The sequence below is a fragment of the Indicator indicator genome, chromosome 30 (assembly GCF_027791375.1).
Source record: "Indicator indicator isolate 239-I01 chromosome 30, UM_Iind_1.1, whole genome shotgun sequence".
Taxonomy (NCBI): domain Eukaryota; kingdom Metazoa; phylum Chordata; class Aves; order Piciformes; family Indicatoridae; genus Indicator; species Indicator indicator.
Genome location: NC_072039.1, coordinates 1,656,571 through 1,678,126, shown reverse-complemented (window position 1 = coordinate 1,678,126; position 21,556 = coordinate 1,656,571). Strand labels below are relative to the sequence as shown.

Here is a 21,556-nt window from a genome sequence, read left to right as displayed (position 1 = left end):
TTAAGTTCCCAACTTCCCATGGAGCTGTCGCTTTAATTTATCCTTGGAGCTTGGGCTTGTGCTCTGCTGCAGCAAATGAGAATCTCTGCAATTAAGCACCAGGCTGCACAAAGGAAATGAGGCTGAACACAGCTGGGAGTCAATAATCCCTCTAAGAGGGGGCTCAGGCTGGGGTAGTGCCCTGGCCTTGGGCTGAGGCAGTTGTTGGTCACAGCAGTGGGGTGGGCTCAGGTCCTGAGCCTGTGACAAGAGTTTGTCACTCAGACCACCTCACCCTTCAGCCTTTGCTTTCCTCACCCCCAAACAGGAGTGAAAATGCTGGAGGCCTCCAGAAAGTTTCTGAGATGCATGAAGTGACATGGAAAAAAAACACAGTGGGAAGCAAAAGCTGTTTGCTGCCAGGGGTCGAGATCTGTCCCCTGAGCTGGGGCAGCCCAGCACCTGCTGCCAAGGCAGTGGCCCCAGCAGAAGGCTGGCAGGGAGCCCTGCTGCAGGAGGCCATGACACCCTGCTGCAGGGATGCCAGGGAGCAGAGCCCTGCCCAGGAGGTGACCCTGCAGGTGGCTGTCTGGAGTTGGTGCTCTCTGAAGGATCCCTTGTGCCCCAGGAGATGCTGTAATCATAGCTGGGAGCCCTAAAGCAAGACTTCTCCCTTCTGTGCTCTCAGACTGCACCCATCACTGGTACCTGAACACCTTCCAGTGCCAGGGGTGATTCCCTGGAGTGTGCCCAGTGTAAGGTGGCATGCAAGTGATGGCTCCCTGGGTGCCATCAGGACAGCCAAAAGGAGAGCTCACAAGCAGCATCGTGGTAGCCTTTAGATCACACTGCAAGTCCTGCTCCGGTGCCAGTTTCACCTCTACAACCAGTCCAGTGCTGGCTCAGTAATGATGTGCTTACACAACAGGAGGCAAAGCTGAGCTTCCCAGGGCCTGCAAAGGCAGACACTGAAATGCTTTGCAGGCTGCCAGAGAGGGAGCTGTGTGATCCAGGCTGCTGCCTGTGCTGCTGGGCTACTGCAGAAGCTTTTGTGGGGGATGCCCTGATGGGTAGGTGTTTGCCTTAGTCCTACAGAGGAGCATTGGCAAACTCTGCCTGCAAATTCCTAGACCTCCTCTACCAGTCCTGCTTGCTGCTGGTAGTGTTAGAGATGGAAAATAGCTGTGCTACACCTAGGAGTTGTGATGTGAGCAGCTTGGCCTCTACTGTCTCAGCAAGGGACAGGAGAGTGTCTCTTTCCCCCAGGAGCTGAGGCTGGAGTTGTAGCCCATGTCACATTTGCTCAGTAGGTTTTGAAGCAAGGCCACTGACTGGCAAGAGCTGGAAACTTGCCTCCTGGGCCATGCCTGGAGCCTTACCCCGAGCCACCCAGCTAACCCTATGGTGCAGCCCAGTCCTTTGATGTTTTTGGCTGTAGGCACTTAAAGAGACATGTGAATGAGAGGCAGAGTAGTGTAGAAGTCACAAGATTGTCTGGGCAGGCTGCAGGCCTTTTGCTGTCACTTGAGCTGTTGGCCAGCTCACTAGGAAAGCATTTTAAAAGTGCAGTAGTCTCCAGACTGGAAAACCTTCTCCTGCCAAGCCCAGCTGTGGCTGGGGCAGGTGTTGGGCTGCAGCTCCTCCCAGCAGTGAGTGGAAGCAGCAGCAACACTTCCTGTGGTCTGATGGTTTCTCAGGAGCTAAAAAAAAATATTGATGCTTAAAAAAAAAATCATGATGTCCTGGACTCAAGGTAATTGAGTTCTCTTCAGCTTCCCAAGTAAATTAGTGCATTGTTGGTCTGGGGGAAGTGTGTCTAATTTCCTCCTGATTAGCAGCACAGCTCCCTCAGCTGACCTGGCTCCACATGGCCTCAGCTGACCCCAGCAGGGTCACTGCTGTCCAGATCCACCTCATTGTTTCTTGTCCTGTGGGGCAGCTTTAGGCTAGAGTTACAGCAGGGGCAGAAGTTCCCAGGTCTCAGATCATTGTCAGGTGGAAAGAAGGGAGAAGTGATTGTCCCAGGTAGGGGAACTCTGTCCCCTCCTGAACAAGCACCATGACCCTGCAGTGCAGGATGTGTCAGCAGCAGCCACTGTGCCTTGATGCAGAAGCTTGCTTCAGTTTTTCCCCATCAGCACTTTGGTTCTTTTGACTTCCCTTGTGTCTGTTTCCTCCTCCATCACCCTTTGCAGCGTGTGGCCCTCTGCCACCTCTCTGACCCTGGGGCATGTTCTCAGCAGCCACCAGCTAAGCCGAGGGCACAGGGCCCTGTGTGGGACACAGTGCACAGCAGAGCTGACCCTCACCTGCCAGGAGCAGGAACCCATCCTGAGCTGCCTCACCTGTGCTCATCAGCTCACTGCAGGAGGTGTTTGCATTGTTTGCCCTCACCTGGTCCCTTCAGGCTTTTCAAACCATCCTGAGGCAACACCCTGTGCCCTTCCCCATCTGTGCCAACAATACATGACAGAGTTGACTCCCTTGAGAGCAGAATGTGTGCCAGGTACCATCCAAGGATGCCCAAATAGTGCCTGTAAAAACCCTTTCTGCTGTCCTTTAGAAGCTGATCTCACAGAGCTGCAAAGAGCCCAGACACTGCATTCACATTTGTTCATTTCCCTGTTAATAACCACAGGATCTCTCCTGCTTTTGGTTTTGGTTCATTCAGTGGTTGCTTCATCAGTGCCTGAGCACAGGAATGCAGCCCTGTCTAGTGCAGAGGACCAGTGGACTTTTAAAGTCACCATGGTGATGTTTAAGTTGGGGTCAAGGTGTTGCATAGGTGAAGGAGGACACTGTGAACATGCTGGACCTTGGTGCAAGGTGGGGGGGGATGCTGGGAAGGGGATGATGGTGCAAGGGGGGGATGGTTGATCCTGGTGCAAGGGGGGATGGTGGATCCTGGTGCAAGGAGAGGGGATGGTTGATCCTGGTGCAAGGGGGGATGGTGATCCTGGTGCAAGGGGGATGGTTGATCCTGGTGCAAGGGGGGATGGTGATCTGGTGCAAGGAGAGGGATGGTTGATCCTGGTGCAAGGGGGGATGGTGGATCCTGGTGCAAGGGGGGAGGTGATCCTGGTGCAAGGGGGGATAGTTGATCTTGGTGCAAGGAGAGGGGATGGTTGATCCTGGTGCAAGGGGAGGTGATCCTGGGCAAGAGGGATGGTTGATCCTGGTGCAAGGGGGGAGAGGTTGATCCTGGTGCAAGGGGGGATGGTGGATCCTGGTGCAAGGAGAGGGGATGGTTGATCCTGGTGCAAGGGGGGGAGAGGTTGATCCTGGTGCAAGGGGGGATGGTGGATCCTGGTGCAAGGGGGGATAGTTGATCTTGGTGCAAGGAGAGGGGATGGTTGATCCTGGTGCAAGGGGGGGAGAGGTTGATCCTGGTGCAAGGGGGGATGGTGGATCCTGGTGCAAGGGGGGATGGTGGATCCTGGTGCAAGGAGAGGGGATGGTTGATCCTGGTGCAAGGAGAGGGGATGGTTGATCCTGGTGCAAGGAGAGGGGATGGTTGATCCTGGTGCAAGGGGGGATGGTGGATCCTGGTGCAAGGAGAGGGGATGGTTGATCCTGGTGCAAGGGGGGGAGAGGTTGATCCTGGTGCAAGGGGGGATGGTGGATCCTGGTGCAAGGAGAGGGGATGGTTGATCCTGGTGCAAGGGGATGCCATCCCACACCTCTGACACTAGCATCTGGTCCTGCATGAAGAGTGGAGCTCATGCACATTCCAGCTCTGCAGGAGTTGGTTTATTGATCCGAATGCTTAAGCCAAACTGATGCTGAATCACTCAAGATCCCCACCCTGAAAATACAGGCTGGAGTTGGCCATTTTTAGGCCATTGTCTAGGTGAAGATGCTTCTCTTCTGTGAAACTTGCCCAGTAAGAACTGGGTCCATTGGTGCTTTCAGTGCCTCTTTCATGTGAGCAGCACTCACATGCCAAGCAGTGCTCCTTGGTGTTGTTTACCTGACCTGATCAATTGATTCTATCTTCTCTAATTAGTCTGAATTTCATTGCCAATAATAAAGACTTCCAGCAACAGTAGACTGTGGTCATGCAGCATGGTGTCACCTGTAGATTTCAGAAAGTGATTGGAAATGAGGCCTTTAAAAAAGTGGTGTTCAGTAAAGGAAAGCAAGGTGGAACCTGCTTAAAAATGTGCAATGAGCCAAGGTTTGGGGTGCAGGTAGGGGGAGGCAGGAGAGCTGCTTGTGCACAGCAAGTGCAGGGTCATGTTGCTGCTCTTCATGGAGTCACTGAAGAATTGATTTTAGCTTCTGAGGCATGACACCAGGCTGCATGGATATGGGAGATGGGGTGCTGCTCAACCTGAGAGGCCAAGGGATGCTCAGATTGCTTCCAGCCCCTTGGCACTCAGCGTGCCAGCCTGAGCCAGCCAGCTGGTGTCCCCACTGCCAGGCATGCTTTAATAGCTCCCAGCTTCTAGCTGGGGCTGTGCTTAGCAGGCAGGAGCACTGGCATTGTTTTCCCTTTGGATGACTTGCACAGTCACTGAGTACAACGTGGGATTCCCATCAGGAATCAGTTTGGTGCTCCAGCTGGCCAGAGCTGGGATGGGCTCCCAGGCAGCTGCGGGCACCTGAAATCCCATCCTGTGCCACCCCTCCCCAGGGCAGCCCGAAGGGGAGGCTCCATCCAGAGAGCAGCCAGGGGTTTATTTGCAGGAGGGGCCACAAAGTGTCATGCAGCAGGGTGTTTCAAAATGCCCAGTGTTTGAACCTGCTGGAGTGAGAGGAAGCTGCTACTTAACCCTTTGCCAGAAGGGATGGTGACTGTGTTCTGAGCAGGGACTCATGCAGGAGCAGAGCTACAAATCCTGTACCTGCTCTTCAGTGGGCAGGCAACCTCCATCCATCATGCTGCTGTCATTCAAGGAGCAGTCTGAAGAAGCTCTCCAGGTTGTGAAAACCAAACCGACCTGCAAAGTGCAGCACAGCTCAGGGTGGCTCTGGTGTAGCCTTCGGGGTGCTGTGGCTGGTGGGGGTTGGCACCTGCCCTCAGAGCGGGCACGGGGGAGGAGAGGGTGCAGGTGAGGTGATAGCAGGGGTGATGATGACAGCTTGGTTGCACAGCCTTTGTTGCAGGATTGCAGGAGTCACTTCCCTTCAAAACAAGGCAAAGCCCCCAGACAAAAAGCCCTCTGGCCACTGTGGCTGTTGGCTTCGTTTGGTCTTTCTGCTCTTCCCTGAGAGGGGTGAGCTCAGGGGTGGCACAGGCTTGCAGGGGCAGTGTGGGTTCCTGTGCTGGTTAGCAAAGCTCTCTCTGTGTGTGATAACTCTTGAAAATTACACTGAAGGAGTTGCTGAGCAATTAAAATTGCAAGCGTGTCGTTGCAAGAAAAAAATAATCATCACATGTGCCTGAGTGCAGCAGAGCTGAGCCCCTGGTACCCAGAGCTGGGGGTGTGGCTGGCACTGGCAGCCTGGCTAGACATTGGCATCTGCAAAATAATAACTTGGGGGTGGGTGGGGTGGGTTTGAAACTGTTGTACAGCAGCAGGAAGTTGGTATCAGCTTAATCTGCTGTAGTCATGTCAGTGTTAGTCTGCTGTGATGTAAATGCTGATAGAGCAAGCTGGGGAAGGAGGCTGTCATGCAGCTCCCTGGGGACTGCCTGTGCCTGGGATGTGCCCTGCCAGTCCTTGTCTGATCCACACACTTTGGTGTGCAGCTCTGACTCTCTTTCCCCCACTGTCACTGTGGGGAAGATGTGTGCAGGCTGTGGGGAGCTAGGTGACCTGGTGAGGCTGTGACCTTGCTGCTGCTCAGGGTGGGAAGATGTGGCTCAAATAACCAGGAAGAGAAAATGAGTGTCAAGCAGTTTCTTTGATCTGCCCTGCTCCTTTTTTGCATCATTATGAGTTCAAGTGCTGTATCAAGTTCAGGTTTAGAATGTCCCTTTCTCTGTGGACTTCTTCCTGCTCTCTCAGTCCCCTCTTGGTGACACACTGTTCACCCAGGGACAGCCAGAATAGCACCCACAGGAGGAAAGAGAGTCCACAGCCTGGTAATGAGGCTGTCAAGTAGGCACTGTTGGCCCTGTCATAATGAGCTGTGTCTTGTTCTGAAGGGACTGTTGGTCCTGTCCTGATGAGCTGCATCTTGATTGAATAAGGAGGCTGCTCAGGTCATCTCCAGACAGCATTTAGGGAAAACCCTGTTTCTGAAAGTTATGGTTGAAAGAGGAAGATGGTGGCAGGTGAGCTGTTGTCTGTACAGAGCAGGTCCCAGCTGGGCAGGTACCTGATGGTTGTCTGTGCTTTGTGTTTTAGGAGAACAGGAGCTGGCTCCCTCGAGCTGGCTGTGCACAGAATCACAGAACTCTCAGGCTTGGAAGGGTCCTCAAGGCTCAGCCAGTTCCAACCCCCCTGCCATGGGCAGGGACACCTCACACCACAGCAGGTTGCTCACAGCCACATCCAGCCTGGCTGCAAAAACCTCCGGGGATGAAGCTTCCACCACCTCCCTGAGCAGCCTGTGCCAGTGTCTCACCACCCTCATAAGGAAGAATTTCTTCCCAACCTCCAATCTGAATCTCCCCATTTCTAGTTTTGTTCCATTCCCCCCAGTTCTGTCACTCCCTGACACCCTCGGAAGTCCCTCACCGTTTTCCTTTGGCATTAGAAAGAAGAACTTCTATTTTGCTCCTCTCCCCAAAAGGCTGAGGTCTTTGGAAGTGTCCCTGGAAGAAGATTGATTTCATTCTGCAGAGGTTCTGCAGTGCTGCTGGTGGTGTGCAGGTGGGGTGGGGTTGCAGAGAGCTGGGCAGTCCCTGCTGCGTTCTGCTCTTGCAGAGTACTGGGTGGTGATCGGGAGCCCATCCTGCCCAGCAGCTGGCACCCTCCTGTCACTTCAGAGTGAAGGGTTCCGTGGGGCTTTACCTCAGCCCAGTGGGGTGTGCTGCACCATGCAGAGGAGCTTCAGCCTTGGGACCACCTTGGTTAGCAGTGTCAGGGAGTCCAAGTCCTGGGATGTGCAGGCAGGGTGGGTGTCAGAGTTGCTGTGCTGCCTGCAACCCTCAGCCCAGCAGCACAGAGGCAGAGATCTGTGCTCAGGTACCTGGCTTTGATTCCCAGCCTCACACAGGTGCCAGGGCTGGTTTATGTTTAACAGTTGGGTTTGACATCCTCCCCTTGCTGCTGTGGCCATAACAGGGAGGCAGGTCCAGGAGAAATCCCTTGGTGACCCAGATCTGCTCTGTGGGCCGCAGGTGGAGCCACTGGGATATGAGTAACCAGCACTGACCTCCTTACAAGGATGGAGAAACAGGGAACAGAGGTGGTGCAGGAGGCTGGCATCCTGCTCTGAGTCACTAGGACCTGGAGATCCCAGAACCACTGCCACGTGTGTGTGGCAGGGTGGTGGTTCCTCCTGGGGAGGGTGGTTCTGTCAGAGCTCCAGCATCCCCTGCCTGAGCTGTGTTTGGAGCTGTGTTGCTCTCCCAGGAGAAGCCCTCACCTCTGCTCCCACTGAAGCCTGGGTAGTGCTCATGCTCTGCTCAGCACACTACTGGGTCTTGCTTGTTGGCTGAGCCAAGTCTGTAGGGATATGAACAAAAGAAATCCTGTACCCAGCCCTCCTCCAAACCTCTGCTCTGTCTCCCACAGCAGCTGCTGTGAGATGCCTCCAGGAGAACCAGCAGCATAGTGCAGCCAGTAGATGCAGTAATAACGTGTCTCCACATTCATCTCCTCCTCATCTCTAGCAGCAGGAGATCTGGCTGCAGCTCCAAAGCCTCCCTGCCTGTTGCCCTCCAGTGCTGCTGTCTGTGCATGGACACATAGCTCAGGAAGGGCTTTGAGAGGGTCCCAAGTCCAGCAGCTGTGTTGTTAACCATCACTCCCTGAAGTGCAGCACACTTTGGAGTTGCTTGCAGAGAACTCTCAGTTCTACTGGAGACACATTTCCCGCCCCAAACTAATGGAAACAACTTGTTGGGGATAGCTTCCCAAGCAGCAAACACCACAGTGCCTTAGGGTCCAGGATCCATTAGCATCATTAAAGAAGTCTCACTGGGGGTGGTAGAGGTGCTTTAAATAAAAAACACCAAAACTGGGAAGAGGAGAGGAGAGAGAGAACTTAACACCTGGGCTCTGCAAATAATAGCAGAGAGTCAGATGAAGGAATGAAGCAGATCTGCTAGGCTGGGAGAAGCCAGCATGGTTCTGGTGATTGCCCTGGGCATGGCTGTGCCTCTTCCTGGCTTCAGTCTGTACTGAGTGTTCCAGGCTTCTGCTGCTTTGGTTTTCAAAGAATATATTCTTTGTCTTCCTGGTTTGGATTCTTCCTCCCCTCTACCCTAGTAGCTGTTTGTACTTTGTCCAGAGAGCAGTGCCCCAAGAGGCTGGGCCCCCTTGGATCTCCAAGGCCAGGGCAAGTTGCCATGGATTCTGGATTCATGGATTCTGGATTTTTGGGCCAGAGATTATGGCCCAGTGGCTTTTTTTTCTTTTATCAGGAGTCTTAAGTGCTCACAATGGCAAATGCTAAGTGTCAATAACAATGCCTGCTCCCATGCTTGCTGTGCCCCAGGCAGGTTTCCTCTTGGGGGAAGGGTTTCTATCTAGACATCCACCTCCTGCCTTGCAGCCAGCTGGAGCAGTGGTGGCTGCAGGAGCACAGGGTGCTGACAAGCCCCAGCCCAGCTCAGTTTCTCCTGTCCTTGCACAAAAGCCAGCACAGCCTCTGCAGCAAAGGGCTCCCCTGTGTCCCCCAGTGCTGAGGAGAGGCTGAAGTCATCCCCAGCTGTGCTCCTTGGCCACCTGCAGTGGCCCTGGATAAGATCTGGGCAGAGCTGGGTCAGGAGGCTGCTGGTGAGGGCCTGGCAGGGCGGGGGCACCTGGGCAAAGCTGTGCTCTGGCTCAGCCATGCTGCATATGGCTCCTAGGAGGGGTCTGCAGGGCAGCAGCCATGCCTGGGAGTGGAGCTGTGGGCAACCTGATCCTGCTGAAAGTGTTGACTGCAGGGGGGTTGGACCCAGTGACCTTTCAAGGTCCCTTCCACCCCAGGCTGTTCTCTGAGGGGATCAGCTCCTGCAGGGTGCTGGTGACCAGAGCTGTGAGCAGTGTGGGATGGTCTCTGCTGCACCTGGCAGGCTTGGGTGTGGTGCTTAGAGCCTGAGCTTTGAGGGCTTCAGAGGCTGCAGTAGGCACAGCCAGTGGTAGCCTGAAGTCCTTGTGCTGCTCCTCTGCCTCACACAAGCTGTGGCTGCTCCCCATCCACGGAGACCTGGCCCCTGCGGGACCCCTCCCCAGCCTCCCGCGGCGCTCGCAGCCCTGGGTCGTGCTGGTGGTGCTTCCACACGGCACAGCCACGGCCATGGTCCTGTGCTGAGCCCAGGCTCTTGGGAAGCTGCTGTGGCAGGCAGGTCTGGGAGCAGCTGCAGGTGGTGGTGGCTGCAGTGGTGCCCGTGGTGGGGCTGTTGTACCAGGACCTGCACTTGCCCGGTGCCAGGCTTGCACATCCGGCCCCGCTGCAGGATTCCATCTCCCGGAGCCAGCTGAGCAGGCAGTTGCCATGGCAACCACGGCTTTGGTTCCCGTGGCAACCAGCTGGGGTTCCACACAAGCAGGAGAGGAGAGGTACCACAGCTACAGCTGCTGCTGGCCTGAGCCTGCCTGGTGCTGCCTTCTGCACACTGCAGGGGCCTGTGGGCACCAGCAGCAGCTTGGGGCTGGCAGGTGTAGAGGTGCAGGAGCAGGTCCTCTGCAGGCAGCCTCCAGTGGGTGCCATCACCACTGCTGGGGCAGGGGCTAGGAATGCCAGACAGACTCCACAGGGGCAAGCAGCTCTCAGTTTTCCAGCTTCCATGGGCTGTCCTCCATCACAGCAGGCTGGGTTGAGTTGGAGCAAGTGGCTTCTCTGAAGGCTGAGCCTTAAACAAGCTGCTCATCACCCCTGGAGAGCCTGATAGAGAATTTAGCATGGTGAGAAGTAGGAGTGCCCCAAATTGTTACAACTATTGCAGAACCCCAAGGTACTACAGGGGACTGTGGCAGGCTTGGGGGCACTTTGGGGGCCCCAGGTTCCTAGGCATCATAGAATCCTAGAATGGTCTGGATTGGAAGGGACCTCTAGAGGTCATCTGGTCTCTCTGCCTTGTGTGGGTTTGGTTGCAGCATTAGTGGAGCCAGGCTGGTGGACTGCTTGTGCTGTAGATGTCTTGCACCATTGCACTCTCTGCAAGGAGTGGATCCTTTCCTGAGGATTTAGCTTCTTCTCCATGATCCAGGGATCAGAACTCAGTATGGCACTGGAGATGATGACAGGCTGGCTCCTGTGGAGGTGGCATTGCTGCTTGGGCACCCCCCTGGCCCTGCTTTACTGCAGTGGCTGCAGCCCCACTAGCAAAGAGTTAAAGGAATCTGGCTGAGAATTGCTGTGGTGATTGCTCATTGATGAGGAATTTTTAATCAGTGAGCACCACATAATAACCACAGCAGCTTGAAAGATGCTTTTGGAAGAGCTGATAATTGAAAGTGTGTTGTTAAATTGCTAATGTGGTGTTTGTAAGGGGAGTTTTTGTTGGGTTTTTTTTTTTTTTAATAGGAGGCTTTTACACCTCACCCACTGGCAGCTCCAGGGCCAGCATTATTCTGGAGGCAAGCTCAGAGACAGCCTTGGGGGCATCATTTTCCATCATGACATAAGAATAAGCAATTTAATTACAGGCAGCTAGGAAATGGAAAATTCTTCTCAGTGACAAGTGACTGTTGCAGTGCAGGGACAGCAGTGGGCTGTGTCTGCTCTGTTTACCAAATAACAGCCAGTGGGCTGGGCACCAGCACCACCCCAGCACTGGGCACAAAGGAGCAGGGTGGTGGAGCTGGCACCACGTCGGGAGCGCAGTGGCACCGCGGTGCTGCTGGCCTTGCTTCAGGAACCTGGGTACTTGGAGGCTGGCAGCTGCCTGTGAAGGGGACAAAGCAGGTGTGAAGGAGGCAAAGCACCACAAAAGCAAAGCCAGGTATGGATGGGTTCTGATTTGGTCACTGCTGTTTGAATGAAAGGTGAAGGAACTCTCCACCACTGCCCTTGCTGCTTTGTCACCACTTCCACCTGCAGCTGCTCTGATGGGGGCTGCACTGCAGAAGGTCACAGCCAGCCTCAGGTCCTGGCTCCTCTGCAAGCACTGAAGGACCTCTCAGCTTCCAGCTCAGGCTGTTTTTCCTGGGACCATGCTGGCTGTGTGCTTGAAGCACCTTCTCAATGCAGCTTTCACCTTCAGAACTGCTCTTGCAGGGGTCCTCATCCCTGCAGCCACTGCACCCATCCCACTGCTGTGCTCTTGGCCTCAGCTCCCTCTTTCACATGTGGTCAGGAGTTAAACTGTGAGGGCAAAGGTTTGCAGTGAAATAATCAACTCCTCCTCGCCAGAGCCAGCAGCTGACCTGCAAAACTTCCCAACCATCAAAAGCCACGGATGGATTCCCATGGAAATGAGGAAATCCATTCTTTCTTCCTGGGGTAGATCAGCTTCCCCCACCTCAGGATCAGGATTTATTGGCTCTTTCAAGTGTGGAATTTATAAGTGCACAGAAGTGAAAAAAATAAATCAGTTTTAAAGTTGTAGCTTCTGTAGCTTCCCTCCACTGCAGAGTAAAAGTTGCCTGGGCAACCAGGGCTCCTGCTTCTTCCTGGTAAAAAAAGAAATCCTACAGCCATCTCTGTGCAAACATAAGGAGAAGAGGCTGTGCTGGAGTTTGTTGCTTGGAAAAGAGCAGTCCTGGGAAGGGGGGGGAGCTGGGGGGAATCATGCTGCCATCCATGGTACACGTGGGGCATGCTCAGAGCCAGCCTCAGCAGCTTTGGGTGGCAAGAGCCCTGCTGCTCAGGCAGAACAGGGACCCCTGGGTGACATCTGCTGTGATCAGCAATGGCAAAGGCATGCCTGGGACAGGCAGAACTGCTTGCTTTGAACTCTGCTCAGGATTTCTTACCTTTTGGTGCAACCATCCTCAAAAGTAGTGACTTGCCAGGAGCCTGAGGGACTCCAGACCTGTCCCCTGCCACGGGGACCATATCCTGAGGGAAGCAGCACCAGAGGGCAAAGGAAAACATCTGTGGAAGGAATTCAGGAGCCATGGTTTGAGTCTTCAGGCCAAAGCTGTGGATGTGCATCCTTCAGGGTCTTGGCAGATGGCTTCATTGTCATCCCAGGTACCAGCACTTTGCTGGAACCCTCAGCACTGCTGTTCCCAGGGGCTGGGGCTGTGGGTTTCGTGGCAGTTTCTGACCTGCTACTGTCCCAGACACAGGTCTCTGTCTTAGTTTCAGACCTTGAAAGACAGCTGCTTGGCTGTTTGTATGAATTATTCTTACTGAAAATCCCCTTCATCTTATGGAGCTGCAGGGTCCCCTCTGCCCATTTCAGCTCTAGCCTCACATGCCAGCTCTGTGGGAAGATCCCAGAGGTGTGGTGAAAGGAATGTCTGTGTGGGAGCTGCTTCTGTTAAAGCTTGGGGCAGGAGCTGTGGTGCTGCTGCTGTTGTGAGGCATTCCTGGGTTAAGGAAAACCTGGGGAGCAGCACATGTCCCCAGAGCTGCCTGAGCTTGGGAGTAGGTAGGTGAGCAAAGTCAGAACTCCTAAGGTTTGGCTGTCACTGTGGACTTTCTACTGAGCGGGCACCTGCTGTGGGCAGGGTGACCTGCAGAAGGCAACCTGATGGCCACCTGCCCAGGGGCTGCTGGTGGGGCTGGTCAGAGGAGACACAGCTCTTCCATACTGGTCACTGGTGTAAAATACAAAGGCAGGGGGGTCCCTGCTCCCTGTCCCCTCCCTGGCAGGTTCCTGTGGGTGCTGCACAGAGGCCAGTGGGTCAGGGTCAGGTCCATTTTAGCTCCTGGAAGTCCCGGGAGGGGCTGTGCCCTGCGAGGCTGCTCAGAAGGGAGCTGCTGAGGAGGGAGCTGCTGGCTCCAGTTAATCACACCCAGTTCCTTACGAGCCTGAGCAGCAGCTCAGCAGGGAGATCCACAGTGAACTGCATCCCAGAATAGTTTCTGAAAGATGACTGGTGCCAGCAGAGACTCCATCCCATCTGCTCCTCCAGCAGCTCCCTTGGAGAGCACCCAGCCTGTGCCTGCCAGCCGAGGCTGTCCGAGGAGCCCCAGCAGCAGCTTGAGCTCAGGGCTGGGGGCTCCTGGGGAGGGCTGGGGACACAGGGCAGAGCCCACGGGATGGGCTTGGAGCAGTGCCAGGTCCTGAAGGCTGCAGAGTGGAGCACCCAGAGAGCACCAGAGCTGGCTGGGACACCTCTTGCTGCTCACTAAGGGTCTGCCTGCCTTTGCAGTAATTACAAGTTGATAACTAATTAGCAGCTGCCTCCCATACCTCACAGTCCTGCTTTCCCCTGATGCTGGGAGGCTTCCCTCACAGCAGGGAAGGAAGCCAAATCTGCCTGAGCATGCTGGTGCTGTGCAGAGCAGGGTGCTGAGGCTGCTGGGATTTCTTGCTGAACGCTTCCTGGAAAGCCACATTCCTGGAGTCTGTCCCTGCCTGGTTCCTGCCCTTCCCTGGATCCTGTCCTGTTGGTGCCCGTGCATGCCAGGGCGCAGAGCCTGCTGGAGAGCCCTGCTGCAGAGGGGCTGTGCTGCTGCCTGCAGGCAGGGGCTGTAGTCTCAGCCCTGCTCCTGCTCACCTCTCCCCTGAGCAGAGCAGAGCAGGCAGGCAGCCAGACCAGCTCTCTGCTGACACCTCTGACCCTGAGCACAGCAGCAGGCACCTTCCTCATGGCCTTCACCGTGCCCTCCGTGTCCCACCCCGGGCCTGTGGCTGCCACCACGTCAGAGCTCATTGCCACTTGGGGTTTCTGGGTCAGGCAGAGTGGGGAACTGGGGCTCAGGCTGGAGCCTGGACTTTGGCTTCAGCCACGTGTGCATCTCAGAGCTGTCCCTGGGCTGGCAGCCAGGGAGTCCTGGAGTCCCCAGCCCTGCCTACCTGTGTGGCTGGCACCAAAGCCTCTGCTGCAGGCACCCTGCTGTGCCAGTGTGCTTCTGGGCTCTGGGGCTTTCCACTGCAAAACCTTGCTATGGAGAAGTCCCAGCTCTGCTGCTTGCTTGGAAGTGCAGCCAGAGGGCCAGGCCTGCCCCTTTGCCTGCAGTCTGCCCATCTGGAGAGGCTTTTGCTGAGCCAACACCAGCGGTGCCCAGGGGCAGAGCTGTGCTGAGCGGAGTTGTCTGCACGCATCTGGAGGGGCTGTGCCCTGCTCATGTGCATTCTTTGGCCATCTTCAAAATAGTTCTTTTTTTTTTTTTTTTTACTATCAGGACAGAGGTCCTTTTTCTGTCCTTTCAGTGTGAGAAGGCAGGAACTCCCCGAGTCTGTGTTGGCTGAGGCTGAATGAAAGGCCTGGCTGAGCAGGCAGCAGAGCTATTTCTGGCTAAGGTTGGAGATCAGAGCCTAGCAGAACCATCACAACACAGGAGGTCAGGCTCAGGTTGCAGAACCTGGGAGAGAAATGAGCAGTGTGTGTGCTCAGAGCAGCCTGGGGCTGATCCCTGCTGCCCTGCTGAAGCTGAGCTTGGCTCTCAGGCAGCCTCTGCCAGCAGCAAGTGGTTCCCTGGGGCTGGTGCTCCCTGAAGCAGGTGTGAGTGAGGATCCCAACAGTGAACCAGAGCCTCAGGAGGTGGGCAGGCTGTGTGTGGGTCTGCAGAGTCCTTATTTTGTCTTTCATGCTGAGGGTGAGTGCTGACCTGGGCTGGGGAGCAGCTTCTCTGTCCTGTTGCTATTCAGTACTCACTACTGGCTTAAAGTCCTCTGACCCCATACCTTCTGTGGGGATCAGCTGTTGCTTTCCTGCTGCCTGCTCAGTAACTGATTCCCATCAGGTCTGTGTGGTTCCTATTTCCCAGCAGTGGTGTTTGGCATTTCTGTGCTGTGCTGGCTGAGGCAGCAGCTCCCTCCCCTGCTGCCTCCGGTTCGCAGTGCTGAGTGGGCATCAGCAGCAGAGGAGAACATTTACTGCTCCTTGGTGTTTGACCTCAGGATTTCCTGTGTCAGGCAAGGTCTTGTCAGCTCCCAGCCACCTCTTCTGGCTCAGGAGCTCTTGGTGTGGTGTGTGTGGCTCAGGAGCTAATTAGTACTTGTGCTTTTCCTTCTGGCCATGTAAAGGTTCCCTCTCCAGGACTGATGTGCTGCTCACGGAACTGCACTATCATTTTGTCAGCTTGTGTGCCCCAAACTTGTCTCTTCTCCCCAGCAGCTGCTAACACCTGATGTGGTTAAGCATTTCAGTTTTGGAAGCTCATCAGGTCTCCTTCAGAAGGCAGAAAGCAGTTGGCCAAAGGAACCCTCTAGGGTTTTTTTGTGGCCACTTCTTGTCCTTCTAGCTGAATTTGCAAGGTGTAACTACATCTGAGCACATTTTACAGCAGCACAAGGAGCTGTGGACATGGGAGGGAGCAGGTTACTGTAGCTTGTACTTGCCTTTACTCCTTATTTCTTTTTCTTCCCTCTGTCTTCAGACTTTAAAGAGGAAGGAGAAGGAATACGAGCACGAGATGGAGCGGCTGGCAAGGGAGAAGATTGCTACCCAGCAGCGCCTGGCAGAGCTGAAGAATGAGTTGAGCCAGTGGATGGACATCCTGGAGATTGACAGAATCATTCGACAGACAGTTCAGCCAGAGGATGACCAGGCATCTACCTCCACAGCATCAGGTACCAGCCTTCTCCTCTCATCATCATCATCACTCTACCTCCCTGACACACAGCAGTGCGGGGGGTCTGCATTTAGCACTATTGAGGGTGGTGGATCACTGGAACAGGTTGCCCAGGGAGGTGGTTGAGGCTCCTTCCCTGGAGATAATTCAGGGTGAGGCTCAGTGAGGCCCCGGGCAACCTGATCTAGTTGGGGATGTCCCTGCTGACTGCAGGGGGGTTGGAGTGGATGAGCTTTGGAGGTCCCTTCTGGCTTGGTCCATTCTGTGATTCATTCTCTGATTGTGTTCAGGATCAAGCGGAAGGTTTTCAGGTGGTTGGAGATCGTTGGTGGGTTGATGACATGCTCCTGCTTGTCTGGAGTGAGCTGAAAAGCAGGCAGCAGTGGTAGACAGCTACAGAGGGCAGGCCTGCAGGGTCAGTCTGGAGATCCTGGCTTGCAGAGCTCAGCTCTCCTCTTGCACAGCTCTGCGTCTCTGCTTGCTGCAGCTGCCTGGTGTGTGAGCACCCAGAGGGATTTGTGGGTGTGTGTGTGGGGTGTTCAGCCGTGTAGAGAAGGAAGAATTGGTGCAGGAGGGCTCACCAGAGCGTTTGAAGAGCTTAATGAGCCTTCACCTTGTGTGAAAAGGGTTCCCAGTGAGGAAGAAACGATGCTGATGAGTAGCTGGGGTGCTGTTCCCAGTGAGACATTCCTGGGGATAGGAGGGTGGCTGCTTTCCTCCAGAGCAGTGCCCGGCAGCAGGAGGAGCAGGCAGCCTGTGGGTGCACAGAGCTCTGCTCTCCAGGGATGAAGAGGCTCCAGCAGTCGTAGCTGTGCCAGCAGCAGGCCCTCCAAACCACGCCAGTGCCTGCTCTGGGCTGATGGTGCAGCAGATTCCAGGAAGGGAGGACCTTGAGTTTTCCGATTCATTCAGGCTTGTGCCAGGCTCATCACCTCTGAACACACTGGCAGACTCCAAATGTGGGTGGATGGAAGCTGAGAGTAGGACAGAGGTTTGTCAGGACGGTGCCAGCCCTTCAGCCCTCCAGCTGGCCCCTGCAAAAGGATCACTTCAGCTGCCTCTAAGCACAGAGCCTGTGCAAGGGAGGTGCTTCCCTGCTGCTTCTCTTCCCTGCTGAGGTGGTTAATCCTGCTGCTGGGCTGGCTTTAGAGCAGGCAGTGCCCTGCTTGTCTTCCTGATCTCCATGGGGTCAGCACCTTCCTGCCTGGCTTCATCAGTTTCTGGAGTGGATGACGGTCAGTGTTCCAGAACCAGGCGAGGAGCTTGCTGCTGTGTTCCTCCATGGCTGTTCCCTTCCTGGGAGCAGAAGGGCTGGTACTGACCTGGGCAGGAAAGGAGACCCTGCTCCTCTTCAGCCAGAGAGAGCTCAGTCCAGGTGCTCTATGTCTGTCTCTGCTCGCATTGTCTCCGTGCCTGCTGGGTGAGACCTCTCACCCTGAATGACATCTCTCAGCCTCTTGTGAGCTCCCAGCTCTAGCTGGGGCTTCGAGCCGGTCTTGGCTGCCTGGCTCTGGGTGCTTGTCTCACAGGCAGGGAGGGGAGGAGTGTGCCAGCCCTGCAGGGCTCTGTGGAGCCTGCTGTGCCACGCCGGGCGGTGCTGTGCTGCCTGCAGCTCAGCGACTCCTCCTGCTGTTGCCTCTTCTGCCTGTGTGCTGCTTCCTCCGGGCCCGTGCCCTGCTTTCCTTTTTTATGGGAGTCTCTTCCTTTGATTTCTTGCAGAGGGCGAAGACAACATGGACGAGGACATGGAAGACGACAGGCCAGTGAACTCCTTACCCAAACTAACCCAGCGCCAGCACCCAGAGCTGCTGAAAGCCGTCCCCGCCGCCGCTCCCCACCACCCGGCAGTCCTGCCCCAGCCCCTGTCACTGCAGCAGAAGCAGCCCCCGGCCCCCGGGCAGCCCCCCCTGCAGACGCAAGCCCTGGTGCAGCCGCAGGCCATGGTGCCGGCACAGACTCACCTGGTGGCGGCCTCCACCGTGCAATCGACTGTTATCGCCCACACGGCCACCACCCACGCCTCGGTCATCCAGACTGTCAACCATGTCCTGCAGGGCCCCCCGGCCAAGCACATCGCCCACATCGCACCTTCCACCTCCAGCCCCGTGCAGCTGGGTGCCGCCGCCCAGCCCATCGGCCACATCACTGTGCACCCCGCCGCCATCAACCACATGGCACACCTGGGCCAGCAGCTGCCTCTCTACCCCCAGCCCGTGGCCGTCAGCCAGCCCGTGGTGAGCCACATCGCCCACACCATCTCCCACCAGCCGGTGAACGGAACCACGAGCCTGGGCCAGCCGGCGGTGATGGCCAAGCCTGCCGTGGGCACCCAGGTGGTGCACCACCCGCAGCTGGTGGGGCAGACGGTGCTCAACCCGGTGACTATGGTGACCATGCCCTCCTTCCCTGTCAGCACGCTCAAGCTGGCCTAGAGAGAGAGGGGAGGGGATCTGCGCAGCCAGGAGGGCTTTGTTGGGAACCTTTCCTTGAAATTCCATACATTCCAGCCGCGGGAGGGAAGCGCCGAAGACACCGGGGAGTGAGTGGCAGCAGGCAGGGCTGGGCTGATCCTCGGCCGCCCGGCGACCCCCACCTGCCCCTGCTGGCAGCGAGGGAGCAGGGCTGGGAGGTGGGGGTGGAGTGGGGGGGATGGGGAGGGGATGGCCTCTCTGCACTTGAATTTTGCTAATCTGAGGAAACTTCAGAGACGTTGTTCATGGTGATTTATTTTTTGTTTTGTTTTGTTTTGTTTCCTTTTCTCTGTGTAATCGGTGAACTATGGCTATGTTGTTCTTAAAAGAGTTTTCATTCCCACCCCCTCCTCCCTCCCTCCTCCCCCAACCCCCCCCCCAGTTTTTCTGTGTTGCTTCTTTGTAGAATAAAACAAAAACGAAACTTTGCTGATCTCTTTATCGAGACCTTTGGAGTAGAACAAGGATGGGGCAGGGGAGCAAAAAAGACCAAAAAGCCCCCCCCCAGAAGCCTATATTTATATATATATGTGTGTATCTGTGTGTACATAGCTGTATATACATATATATATATAAATATAACCTTGGAAGAAGGCCTTCTGCAAAGGTTGATTCTTTTGCAGGATTATTAGTCAAAAAAAAAACAACTCAGATTTTGTTGTTGCTGTTTTGTTGTTGGTTTTTTGGTTTCTTTTTTTTTTTTTTTTCTTTTTTTTTGGTGGAGGAAGAAGACAGAGTTGTCCTCTCTAAAACAAGAAATTGTTTATCAGATGGTTTGGTGGACCAGGGTACACACACATCCATCCAGTGAGCAGTTCAAAGGGTGGTAAAAGCTCTTTTTCTCCCACTCCCTTCTCCCTCTCCTCTCTATTAACATTTCAAAACAAAACCATCTTTTAAAAGGAAAAAAAAAAAAATCACTGTGACTTGTTATGGCATTTAAAGGAAATTCTCTGTCTAATAAAATGAAAATATGAAAAAAAAAAAAAAAAGGAATCCATACCCAGAGTTCAGTCGTTGCAGTTTTGTAAAAGGATTTGAGTTTCGTAGCCATGTCCAACAAAAAAAAAAAAAAAAAAAAAAAGAAAAGATGTTTTGGGGTTATTTTTGGTTATTCTGATGGTTGTCAATATTTTGTTGGATGTTTTGTTGTTTTTGTTTTTTTTTTTTGTGGGGGTGGTTCATGTGTTGGTTGGTTTTGGCTTGGTTCTGCTGCTGCAATAATTGATGGAGCAGGCCTCTGTGCGTGGCACTGCCTCCTTTCCAGGATTTCTAGTGCCAGTCCAAGCCCCCAGGGCTGCTGGGGGTTCATTTTCCTTTTTGTTTAGCAGAGGCAGATGTTTTGTGCTGGCAGCTTGCAGTGTGTTTGTCTGGCCTGGCAGAGCAGGGGCTGGGACAAGGAAGCTCACAGAAGTTCAGTGGCTTTGCTGCATTGGTTGCTGTCCTTTGGTAGTTTGCTCTTGAGCTGGCAGCTCAGTGTGGGAGGCAGAGAAGGGAGGGTTGTGCAGGTGGTGTCTGCCCAAGGGCAAGCAGTTGTGGCATCTGTTTGGTGGGGGGAACATGAACCTCTTCTGGTGTAGGATCATGGTGTGCTGCAGGAGCTGGTGTGAGAGCCTTGTGTCTCATGGCCAACAGGGAGATGTCACCAAAAGGCATCCCCTCCTCCTGAGTGACCCTCTCTGTGCTAGGGCAGGGCTCGCTGGGGTCCTGGCAAACCAAGGAGACGCAGCTGTGGTCTGCCCACAAAGCCTGCTGACTCCAGCAGGACTGTGGCCTCTTGTGGGCTGCTGTGGAGAGTGGTTGAATTGAGAAGACCTTCCAGTCCCAAGCCATCCCTGCTAGGGCTGGGGCTGTGCTGGAGGTGGTCACTGCAGAGCCAGGTCAAGTGTGGTTGTGCCTTCTGAGCAGACATGGCTGAGAACTGCATTCCAGCTCTTCATGAAGCCCTGGCTTGCTCCACAGTTAACACCTCTGGGTTTTTTCCCTTGCATCCTTGAGTCCAGGAAGCTCTTGCCTGTGTGTGGATCTTTCAGGATTCCTTGGTCTCAAACCACCTCTGACCAGCTCCTTTGGTTTCACTTCTGGTGCCCCAGGGACTGGGCTTGGGGGAATCACCAGGGCTTGGTTGTCTCCTTGCACATGCAGGTCGTTGTGTGTCATGTGCCAGTATTTTGGGGATCAGTGTTTGGTGTCAGGACAGCTGCTGCTGATCAGAATCTCCTGAAAGCTGAGCATTAGCACCAGGGTCACCTCCCTTCTCAGGAGGAACCTCAGGGCTCTGCCTTCTGTAGCTGGTTAGGAGCAGGGGGAAGCTTCTCTCTGCCTGTGCTGTTCCAGCTCCCAAAACAACCCCATCGAGGCAGGAAGCCTCTGGTCAAGAGTGGCTGAGCTGACTGAAGGAGGAAAAGCCTGGCTTGGGGAGCAGGGCTCAGCACTTGGCTTGGCCAGGAGCCTGTCTGTCCCCTGGTGCCACATTGGCAGGAGCTGCAGGGTCATCCAGCACAGGCTGGTCCTGCTCTTCTTGCCTGCCCGTTGGTGTGGTGGCTTCTCTTCTGCATTGGGAGCTCTGCTCCCACCTTCTTGTGGCTTCCCCAAGGCTCCCACCTTGGCTTCTTGCCCCAGGAGAGACTGGTGGCCCTGGCATACAGCTGCTGTGTTCTCCACAGTGAGGAGCGTAGGGGATGGGAAGAAGAATTCCCATCTCACCTGAGACAGGTGAGGGAGCTTTCTGGTGGATCATTTAATGGCCTTCTCTGCAGGGACAGGTGATGCTGCTGACCCCTCATCTCTTCCTCCCTTGTGGTGTCAGTTAACAGTGTCCCTAGCCCCACATCTCTGCCAGTTTCTCTCCCCCCTCAGAGCTCTGTGATGCTGTTGGGTCTGAGCCTCCTCATGGGTGTCAGCCTCCACTGGAGGAAAGGGCCTGTCCTGTTTGGCCAGCCCCAAAGCTGCTCCAGACCTCCCTCTTCTCATCTGCCTTTTCCACAGCTCCCAGAAATGTTTGGTTTGGTTTGGTTTGTTCTTTTTTCTTTTTTTTTTTAAGTCAGCCAACTTCTTTCTGTTCTGTGGGGAGGAGAGCAGAGCACAGCCCTTCTTTCCTGGTGTCTGTCATCATTCCTGCTCAGAAAACTTCAGAGTTTTACCCTCTTGGAGATGGTGTTCAGTACTGTATAAACAAAGGGCACTTTGGAAATGTCTCTCCTCCTTTGATAAATGTGTTTTCCCTATGGAGAAAGCTATATATAAATATTATATGTACACTTTGGGATTCAGAAGACCTAATTTGTCGTCCCCCCTCCCCCCCCAAAAAAAATCAATAAATATGAAGTTTACAAGAAACCTCTTCTGTTGTTGAATAATCTTAGTTCTTGGTAACCACACCACAGGAAAAGAAACTAGAAAGTGGGCTTTCTGGCTTGTAGTCT

General features: G+C 54.6%; 1 protein-coding gene across 1 annotated transcript in view; it reads left to right on the top strand.

The window, feature by feature from the left end:
• MNT (MAX network transcriptional repressor) overlaps positions 1 to 18,092 on the top strand; it is a 39,588-nt gene extending 21,496 nt beyond the window's left edge. The window contains exons 5-6 of the mRNA XM_054394405.1: positions 15,466 to 15,658; positions 17,380 to 18,092. Of these exons, the coding sequence (XP_054250380.1) occupies positions 15,466 to 15,658; positions 17,380 to 18,092 (906 nt within the window). The remainder of the gene's footprint in view (positions 1 to 15,465; positions 15,659 to 17,379) is intronic.
• The last annotated feature ends 3,464 nt before the right edge of the window (positions 18,093 to 21,556 follow it).